A 10,877-nucleotide genomic window follows, 5' to 3' on the forward strand; every position below is an offset into this window, starting at 1 on the left:
AAAGAGGCCTTGATCGCTAAAGAAGAATAATTAACATTAATCCAATAGTTATTCACATGGCAGGTGCCGTTCTAAGTTCTTTTACTGCTACTAACCCATGTAACTCTCAGAGGAACCTAATGAGCTTGGTCTTATCATGACCCCCGCTTTATTCAGGAGGAAGAAGAGGCCCACAGAGGAAAGCAGCTAGTCCAGGGTCACAGAGCCCGTGGGCGGTAGAGCCAGGATTTGAACCCAGGCAGTGTGGCCCAGAGCTCTCCCCTTAGGCATTACAGAAGTTTTTCTTTGGGGAGCAAATTGGCAGCATGCGGAAAGAGTCACACACACAAAAATACCCCTACTCTCTGCCTGGTAACCACTGTTGTGGAAACATGCCCTAAAAAGTAGTTCAAAAGAAGCAAAAGCTTGGCTATAGGTGACAGTCATGACTGCATTATCTATAACTGAGAAAAACGGGAACAGTGCAAATGCCCAAAAGCAGGTCCTTCGGTCAATTTTTTTTATTAATATTATTTTGATTTATTTTGCAGAAGACATAATCCATCTGTATGTATATACATATATACGCATATATATGTATATGTATATATTTTTCTTTTTTTTCTTTTTCTTTTATTTACCTTTGGTCAATTATGTCACGACCTCTCTATAGACGTGATGGACATATGCTGAAACGTTTAAGCTGCAGCGTTAATGCTGGCAGGACCGTCTGCGCACCTGGCCACAGCTGCCAAAAGGTCCGTGCAAAGGTGGACAAAAGCTGGAAGGGCATTTGCAGGAGTAAAATCCGCCCTCAGGTGGGGACTGGCCAGAGCAGAGCGGTCTCTGCTCTGGAGGGTGAATGTGGTTGTAAAGGCGTTTTCATGATCGTGGTAAAAGGGCAGAGAAAGAGGGGAGCGGGGCAGGACGGATGGGCTGTGCGGAAATGGCAGGAGGTGAAACGGGTCACTATCTTCCCTCTAGACACTGTGAGCCCAGCAGGAGCCACATGGGAACGTGTGGCCCAGACCAAGGGGGGCCAGGAGCAAGGCTAGGTCAGGTAACACAGCCTCGATGCTCGAATCTGGGGACACGGGTGACACGGTGTGTTCGGGCAGATGTGTAAGCGGCTGGTCCTGACCTTGACCTTCCGGGGCCCAGGGCCAGGTGGTCTGCCGTGTGCCGTGCGCCACACAGGGCGGGCAGGGCACTCGGCCCTTCCCACAAGAAGCAGGGGATTGCCAAGTCAGAGGTTAATTCACATAATCCTCACGGGGACGTCTGTGAGACTCAGAGAAAAATGTAAAGCTCTCATGAAATGCTTCACGAGACAAAAATACCACAGCCCCCGACACGCAAGGCACGAGGACACACAGGCGATGGGGACGGTTAGGAGTGCAAGCCCGCAGGTGTGAGGGAGGAACTGTCCGGTGCGTATGCGTGTCTGCATATGTGTGCGCACACACACGTGTGCAGTGGAAGCCACGTCCCCAGTGGTTACGATCCCAGGTTCTGGAATCAAACTTGTGTTCAGACCCCAGCTCTGTCACTTAATAGGTGCGGGCCCTTGAGCAAGCAGTTCACCTCTCGGCCTCTGTCTCCACATCTGTGAAATGGGGAAGCAGGAGGACGTGTCCCCTCCTCAGGGTTGTGGGGATTCAGCGGGGTGGTGAGTGAGGTGCTGGCATCTGCTCAGCACAGGAGGAGCATCCCATGGAGGGTGCTGAGGCCACCGGCCGCCGTGTGCTGAGGCAGGGCTGGATTTAGGCTCGGGCACGTGTGCTAGGGGATGCGTGCTCAGGGGGATCTGCAGTGGGCAGAGCGGGGGAGCCCAGGGGCCGCGGCTGTGGGACTACAAGTGGCTCTTCCCCCGGAAGTAAAGGTCTCGGACTCCTGTGCCCAAGAGGGAGAGGGAGGAGGGTCCAGGAGGAAGGTCAGAGTGGAGGGTGACAGTACCCACTGGAGGGTCCCACCCTTCCCCTGTGCAGCTTCCTCTCAGGGGAGGGGCATCAGCTCAAGGGCCTTCTGTCCCCTCTGACCCAGCTTCCCCCAGGAATCTCAGCACCAGCGGGGCCTCTCTCCCTGCATGGGACTGGGGGTGATGGTCCAGCCTTCCCAAAAGGGTGACCCGACGGGAGGCAGAAGCCAGGCTCCCAGCCCCACGCCCTGCACCCCCAGTTCCTCACCTATGCACGGGGGACCCTGGTTGGGGCTCAGCGCAGGGCCTGATGTGGAAGCTAGACTGTGACACCATTGGGAGCGGCCGCCCTTGGCAATGGCCGTCCCCTCATCCATGAGATGGGGTAGCAAAGGCCTTGTGGAACCGCTACTGCGGGCTTGGCGGTAGGAGCGCCCCACAGCCTGCGCCAGGCAGGGCCCTCCGAGGACAGACTGCACACCCCCTCAGATCTTACAGACATGCCGCGGGGGCACTGCAGGGGCTGGGTGCCCACTCCCACCCGCTGGCTGCTCTGATAAGGGCGCAGAGGACGATGCTCCCACGGCCCTGGGAGGGCAGCCCTTCTTCACACTGACCCAGTGGGCGAGGCGCCGGTTAGCAATTTCCCCATTTCACAGAGGAGAAAACTGAGGGCCAAATAAACACACCCCACACCCAATGCACCCATAACACAGTCACCCCCTCGCGCTCACACACACACACAGACCCCACATTTTTCTCCACCCTCCTACTCTCTACAGAGGAGGGGGTGACCACGTCGCTGTGGCCGCCCCAGGGGCTTGGGAAACCCTGCCTGGGGACTCGGGGAGAGGCCAGCAGCGCGGCCAGGGCAGCAGGCCAGAGAGGATGCGAACCTGGGCTGGGATTTTCCCAGAGCCAAGTGCGTTCCTCTGCCTGGCAGCCTTGCGACAGGAAAACAGGCGGCTTCTGGTCTCACACAGTCTGCTCCCCGCCGCGGCGCTCGGTCGGCCCCTGGGGCTGTCGTTGGTGATCCAGCTTCCCCCAGGGAGAAAATCATCTTGGTTTTCAAGACTTCTGTGCAAGGGCCGAGGAACCCCTCTCAGGGAGGGAGAAGGTGTTTTTCAGAGCTGGAGGCACCAGAAGCGCCGGCTACACAAAGCGGGCGCTTCTTGGTACCTGGCTTTTTCGGGGCTCCTTCGGGGGCACCTCATGCACGTGTCTCTTCCCAGCCAGGTACTCAGGGCCTATGGTCCAGGCCCTTGTGTGCCCAGACGGGCCTGTCCTCACAGCTGTGAGCACCTGGGCCTCTCGGCTTGAACCTAGAAACATGCCAGCCTCCTGACAGCGTTATAAACACACACTGGACCCTCACAGCCTGCAGCACACTCTGGCTCTGTCACACAAACCAGGCCTGTCCCCTCCTGGCCTCGTACACGCACACAGGCCTGTTCCCTCACAGCCTGACACACACGGGCAGGCCTGTCTCCACAGGACGCGGCTTCCAAGGTGCATCTGAGTCAGAAACGAGGCCTCATTAACTCAGTACAACTGTTTATGCCTCCATCCCCCCAGGAACTGGCCTCAGGGGCCAAGCCACCCAAACCAAACAGGCCCAGCCTCCCCAGAGAGCCCTGAGGACAGCGTGCTCTGCTCCAGCGCATCCGGGGAGGGGCTGCGGTCCCACCCCCTTCCTGTCATCCTCTTCTGGGCCCCAGGCCTTCCCTGCACCTCCCTGATCAGTGCTGCCCAAGGGCGGGAATCCGGGAGGAAGGGCAGAGATGCCCGGGAGAGAGGGAGAGGTAGGGAAGGGGGTCCGGGGGCCAGGATGTTGTAGGTCAAACCCCTGTCCCCACTCTGGGGGCCTTGGGACCTCGGACAAGTGACTCCGATCCCCTCGCATGCAAACGTCAACAACAGACCATTCAGTGAGCTGAGATGACACTCAGAATACAGAGCCCAGCGCGGAGGGAACGCTCCCGACGCGCTGTGACAGCCTGTGGACGCACAGAGCTGAGCTGAGGCCACGAGAGCAATGGGACCCCCAGGATGGAGACAGGCATCAAGAGCATCATACGGGTGTGTTACTCAGACTCTGCGTTGTTCAACATCACAACCTGAGGTAGATTCTAGAGCGGTGCTCCTCAAGTTTCTTTTCCATTATCATTCCCCTAAGGAGCCTTTTAGGATATCCGCCCCTGGCCCGCCACCAACTTGCCCTGATCCCTTTGAAACTAAATTCTAGACAATAAGATTTTGTTGAGTAGGTTGAACTAGGAAGGCCACACACTACTGGAATAACTTAAGGTTTTTTTAAGCCCCAAAATACCAATTTCAACCGCCTTGGAGGCAATATCACACCTGTGGAGAATGCCCTGGAGGTGTCAGTATAACTGGATAAAAACTCGATAAAGCAACAGGAACGCAGCATTTAAGAGCTAACTTTCTTTACAAATAGAAAAAGTTATTCTCTATGTGCGCTGCAGCTACAACAGGGACGTATACGTTGGTATAGGAGAAAAAGTGATTAACACAACATTTAGAAAATTTAACAACTCAAGCTGAGGTTGTGGGATTTCTAAAGTCCTTAATTTTGATGTTTTATTGATCCCCCCCCCTCCTTTTAGTTAAAGATAGAGAAAAGGAAAGGAAAGAAAAAGAAAAACCCCAAATCGTTGGTGGTAAATACATACAGAGGAGAGAGTGGCTGTATCAGGCAGGAGAAGCAGACACATCCCGAGTGGGCTGAAAAGGCCAAAGCTCAGGATCACGTACAGCTGGATCAAGGAGGAGAAACGGCAGTTCCCCGAAACTGTACTGAAATCCACTGTGTGACTATGGGCAAGTAACTAGACCTCTCTGGGTCTTATCGTTTGCTGAATGACAATGAACAGGAAAGCCCCTGGCCGTGCCTTGTATATTGTAGGTACTCGGTAACCACATATGGATCAATGAACACTTGCTAGAATCTATGCGGACCACAAGATGAGTCACCTATAGAACCAGGATTCGAATCTGGGTCTCAACTCATTTCACCAGCAGGCAGTACCTCAAAAACACTTTATGTTTCTTTGCCATTTTACAAGGAAGGAGAGCACGCCTCCCTCGAATCTCATCAAAACCGAGCGGCAAAGAGCCACAGAAATGAAATCAGGCTGCTGAGACTGAAATATCACTGCCACCTGGTGGCAGCATACCTAAATTATGGGGGGGGGGTGTCCAAAGGGAAAAACTGCCAGCACCTTACACATGCCTAAGACACAAGCAGATATGGAAACAGTGAGAACAAAGGTCACCATCCTTCACCTGGCAAAAGGGCCACTCACTGCTGAGCATTTGCTGATTCCCTGATATCCTGATCTGAGTTTCCTAGATGCTTGCTTTCTTTTCTTCTTAAAAATTCAACTGATTAGATTTAACAACCATACACAAACCAAACACCACCAAAATTGAGTGCAGATATCCAGGTCTTTATGAGAACTGCTAGAAGCCCAGGGATCCCCAGCTCCGTACTTGCTCAATCAACTGTCTGAACCCCACATGCAATCCTTGACGTCTGAATGTGTACATTTCAAGCTTGTCACTCTTAAATCATCCTTCTGGCTGTCACTGATCTCCCAAAATTTGGCTTTCTATGCCCACCATCTTAGTCATCCCTTGTAGCTGCATAATATTCACACATTTCACAAGCACTGCCTTTTAGGTGTTCCCAGGGATTCCAGAAAATGGTTGAAGAAAATGTGGACCAGGGCAAGGAGGAAAGCAGAGCTCTGTGGAATCCACTAAAGACCACCTCTTCCTTGACACTGATCTCGGCCACCTTTTCAAAGAGGCATTTCCCCAACCTGTCAAGTAGGCGGTATGCCTCCAAGCACTTCCTGCCCCACCCCGAGCTAAGAAAAAGCAAAGCAATCACTTACTGAGGACTCACAAGGAAAACACGCATGAACAACAGAAGAGGGAAGCCTCTAAGTAACCACTGTCCGTGGCAGTGAAGTGGCCTCTTCCTGCAGGACCACCACTGCGCCGTGCCTCTATTCCTCCCTGCCTCTCGACTGCTCTGGCATTTACCTCCCCGGTGGCCCCTGGCAGGTGCTGATGTATGTCCTGCCTGTCCCGGGACACACCTGGCCGCAGAGAGCCAGGCCTTAGGGACGATGTCCCTGCAGAAATCGAGCTCTCAGCAGCACCTGCAGACTCCAAGCAGGCACATGCCACTTGCCTGCTTAGCTGTCACCCGGGGCCTTCTGCCTGCATCCAGAAACCCCCAGGAACGGCAAACACCTGGGCCTGAACACTGCCCCAGGCCCTTACCAGCTATGGGAGTTGGGCTCCGGTCTGGCCTCGCCTTCCCTGTATAAAAAATGGGAGCAATGATAACAAGCCGCCTTACGAGGCTGCCGCAAGGGTGGAATAGGCGTGATGGGCCAGCCTCATGTTCCAGGCACACAGTAGGTGCTCAGAAAATGCTAGTCCTCTCCCTTTGCGGCCCCAACTTGGAGACTCGCATTCAGCCTCTGAGATGGCCACGCTGGCACAAAGGAGAGGACCTGCAGCTGTCGGGGAAAGGAGGGGAGTGGCCCTCTTTGGGACCAGGAATGTAATTTTCCGGGGTTGTATTTCTGTCCTCCGCCCAGCTGTGACGAGAGCCCCTCCAGAGGCACGAGAAGAATTCTAAGCGTCCCTTTGGTCATCCCAACACGGCACATGGTCTCAAACCCTGTCCAGGGCCAGCTGCACGTCCCCCACCGTGCTCCAGATTACAGTAAAGATGACAGCTCAGGACAGGCATCGGTCAGCCTAGCCATACCCTGCTGGCTCTGCGAGCCCACGGGCCTGTCACGCCTTGTTCTAAACTAAAAGGTCAGAAGGCAGGAGAGACAGGGGGGCAGGGTGCGAAGGTCCTGAGTCACGGAGCGGAGTGCGGACTCCCCAGGGGGCTGGGAGGACCCTTCTCGTAAATCTGGCCCCTGGGTCTTGAACGTGACCAGTGGGGAGCTAATTCACCGTGTGTATTAGAAGGCCGGGGACCATCCTATGCAGAGATAGAACTGGGAAATTAGGCCAAAGGAAGGGAAGCCTCTGGAAATACGGTTGGGCTTCTGCACCTCTGATAAATTTACCCCTGCTGGTGCCTTCGGAAGTTACTTTCAACCCATCACCTTGAGCCCCTCAGATGAGCCCCTGTTCTGAGATCAAGCAGTTCTCTGATCCTTTCGGAAGCAGGCACCACACGATAAGTCTCCTGGGCAAAGTCAAGGACCAACCGGGCAGGAGCACAGTTTCACCATCGCAAGGGGGAAAGGTATCAACCATCCAAGAGGGAGGTGGGGGGCTTCCACACAGTGGAGCAAAGCTCCTGGGCTGAGCCTCCTAGAAGGCAGGAGACCTCTGCCCTCACGTCTCTGGGTGGCAGACCAGCTCCTCCAACAAGCAAGCGAGTCAGGACTTACCTTCCACTGCAGAGAATGGAACCACTGGTCTCGCAGGTAGCTGTTGGCAGCCTGCAACGAGAACAGGACAGCAAGGTCAAGTCGCTGGCTCGCAGCATTTCAGAGCATTTTACAGGCCAGCATGAGGGCCCCAGCCGGCTCTGGCCTGCAGGCTCTGCCCCGTGGCCCTGCAGAGCCTTCCGAGGCATGCACCAAGCTGAACCCCTTGTGTGTAAAACCAAACCGGGAGTGGTCACCTGGGGGACTTGTCTGAAATAGACATTGCTGCCACCGGGCCCTTATTCTGCTGGGTAGACACTGGTGCCTGGAAGAGCTTTAACTGTACACATATCTCAACTCATCCGGGATCAGAGAAGGGGCCAGGATGAGTGGGGAAGAGGCGTGCAGCGAGACGATGATGATGATAATGTAGCTGCCTGGATGCTCCCCAAGCCCTGCTCCAGGCACCAGGCCTTTGTTATCCACGTAATCTGTCATCAGCCCTCACGACAGCCCTACGAAGTGGGCCACACTGCGTCTGTTTCACAAAGGGAAAAACTGAGACCCCGAGCTCTCACGTCAACTGACCACACTTAAAACCCAGAGCACGGCTTCCAAACCTGCGGGTTTAACCACTGCACCTCCTGCCAACTGCAGAAAGCCGTGCTAGAGAGCACCCAGCCTTGACCTCGGGCAGAACTACATTTCAAAGCACCGTGCAGGGAGCCAGGCCTTCCCTGATCCACACCACACCAGTTCAGAGACTTCGGGCCGCTCAGCCTCACGCCGCTCTCACCCCCGGTTTTAGCAGATTTGCTGATGGCAAAAACAGTATTTACGGCACGTCTGACAGGCCCTAGACGGAGCACTAAGCCCCACGTGTGGACTGGCTCATCCAGTCCTTGTCAGTCAGTGCTGGGAAGCTGGCACTGTCAGCACCATTATCCCTATGGTACAGATGAGGAAACTGAGGCTCGGGAGGTTAAATTCTCCCACGGGCTCACAGGCAGTAGGTGTGGGGCAGGGCCTGAACCGGCGGTCTGACTCATGCCGAAACCACAGTGTGACAGCGTTTCAAGTTTGCTGCTGGCCACCCCCAAGGCAGAAATGCAGCGTCTGTTCCCTGCCTGACCCCGCAGCTCTCGGTTTCAAGTCGCCGTGACCCTGCTGGGCAAGGGCCTCCGACAAGGCCGGAGCCTCGCCCCAAGCAGGAATGCCCATCTTCTTTTCCTGAGCCACACAGGTGTACACGTGCACGCACGCACAGCATGTGCAACTTGGGGTCACCCTCATTCAAGGAGATCCAGGCCTTGCAGATTACCTCCCTCGACTCCCACCAAATCGTTGACGAAACGTCAGCAGCTTGCCCGGGGCAGAGTTTGGGCAAATCTCTGGGCCGGAACGAATGAACCAGTTCAGTGGCCTGTGCAGCCGGGAATCAGGCTCCCGTGGGCAAAGCTCCGAGACTCATTCCAAACCCTGAACAGATCCACTCCAGCACCTGGAGGCAAGGTGAGTTTGTCTTTCTGCCCCGCGTGGGGAGCAGGCTGGGGGACACCCTCCGTGTGATGCAGGAACATCTGCAGCAGCTGAGTCTCCAGCAGACCCAGGTTCAAGCCCCCATTCTGCCATGGTGTGACCTGGAGCAAGTTCCCTGATGATGCAGAGCCCGTGACACCTGACAGGGGCAGCAGAGGCTGAAGGGGAGTCCACCACAGGGACCAGAAGCTCCCCTCTGGAGGGTCCATGCCTGGGTCACCTCCTGTCAGTGCTGACCTAGCTGTGCTCTCATGACAATTCTTGTTCATTAGGGTGACAAAATACATCCCACACTCAGGAGCAGCGGTGCAGATACCAAATGATGAGATAATCCATGTAAAATGCTTACTCAGCGCGGCGCCAGGCATGTGCAAACACAACCAACAGCAGGGATCCGGCAGCAGCACGGCCAGTGCTGTGCTGATAAATGCGTCACAACAGGCTCTCCTGGATAAAAAGCCCCGGTCACAGTGTGTGTGTGGACTTCCGTGAATGATGGCACTTGGCTGATTCCACACTACCTGGGGCCGTCTCTGGACCAGAGCTGAGAAGAGCCGACCCCCGATCGGCTCTTGGGTGCTGGTACAAGCCAGTATGAGCTGGCTGCAGCATGCTTCTGGTCCGCAACCATTTGTCTGCTTTTTAACACACCGACGTAGCCAGAGAGAGGGGAGGTGTGGTAGGTTGAATGAGGGGCCTCCAAAGACTGTCCATGTCCTAATACCCTGGGAATGTGTTACTTTAGGTGCAAAGGGACTTTGCAGATGTCATTAAGAACCCCGAGACGGGGAGATTATTCTGGATTCTCTGGGTGAGCCAATGTCATCACAAGGGTCTGTATAATAGACAGGCGGGAGGTTAGAGAGTCAGAGAGGGAAGTAGAGGTTGGAATGACGTGGCCATGAGCCCAGGGATGCAGGCGGCCTCTGGACGCTGGAAATGGCGGGGAAATGGATTCTTCCCTAGAGTTTCAGAAGGAACCAGCCCGCCGCATATCTTGATTTTAGCCCAGTGGGACCCGTGTTGGATTCGGCCCTTCAGAATGGTCAGATAACAAATCTGTGTTGTTTTTGTGGTAAATTTGTGGTAATTTGCCATGGTAGCACTAGGAAATGAATACAGGAGGCATGGCCAGGTTGGTTTAGTGCTGACATGGATCACTGCATTGGCTCTGAGGGTCCACAGGGCGCCCAGACAGTGCCCACAAGGTGTCACTGGCTGGACTGAAAGACCGAGAGAAGACACAAAGGAAGAGACAGGAGACAGCAGAGGAGAGGGAAGTGGAGAAGGCTCGGGGGAAGGAGACCCATGTTCCCCTCTTCTGCGCCCAATGGCCAACCCACCATGCTGCCCTGCCAACACGAGCGACCCGTGTGTGACCCCCGTGTGACCATCACTGTATCCCCGGGGCCTGGGGCATGAGGTGCCCAAGAGAGACCTGCTGAAGGAATGAACAAATGAATGAACGAGAGGACTGTAAACTCCCTGAGGGCAGGGTCTCATTTCCAACTCCCTCACTCTGATTAGCATGGTCAGTGGTACCATCAGGGCTGGTTGCACAAGAACGAATGAACACAAACAGTGCAAGAAACAGGAGGGCAATGGTAGTAAGTGGTGGATGGTGACTCCTTTCTCTGCCTCGGCAATCCAATCCAACACAGACCAGTCTTCCCCACAACCAGGCCCAGCCCTTCCCATTCTGGGGCCTCTCCAATGTGAGTCCCTGTTAAAGATCTTTTTTTTTTTTTTTTTTTTTTTTTTTTTTTTGGCCATGCCATGCGGCTTGCGGGATCTCAGTTCCCCGACCGGGGACTGAACCTGGGCCACGGCAGTGAAAGCCCAGAACCCTAACCTAGGCCTAGACCAGCAGGGGACTAAAGATCTTTAAATGGGCCTCCTGGCCCCTCCCTTGGCCATGTGTGAGCAGGTGATCTGACTGGGCAATCAGAAGCTCCTGCTGGGACTCTGGGTCTCGAGCAAGTGATGTCAAGATGGTGGGGGGGGGGGGC

At 55.0% G+C, this 10,877-nt stretch overlaps 1 protein-coding gene across 1 annotated transcript in view; it reads right to left on the bottom strand.

Moving 5' to 3' along the window:
• Positions 1 to 10,877, bottom strand: part of CMIP (c-Maf inducing protein) — a 249,451-nt gene that overhangs the window by 71,507 nt on the left and 167,067 nt on the right. Inside the window, exon 3 of the mRNA XM_007452537.1 lies at positions 7,351 to 7,401. Coding sequence (XP_007452599.1) covers positions 7,351 to 7,401 — 51 coding nt within the window. The remainder of the gene's footprint in view (positions 1 to 7,350; positions 7,402 to 10,877) is intronic.

The sequence above is a fragment of the Lipotes vexillifer genome, unplaced genomic scaffold (assembly GCF_000442215.2).
Source record: "Lipotes vexillifer unplaced genomic scaffold, Lipotes_vexillifer_v1.1 scaffold443, whole genome shotgun sequence".
Lineage (NCBI taxonomy): Eukaryota > Metazoa > Chordata > Mammalia > Artiodactyla > Lipotidae > Lipotes > Lipotes vexillifer.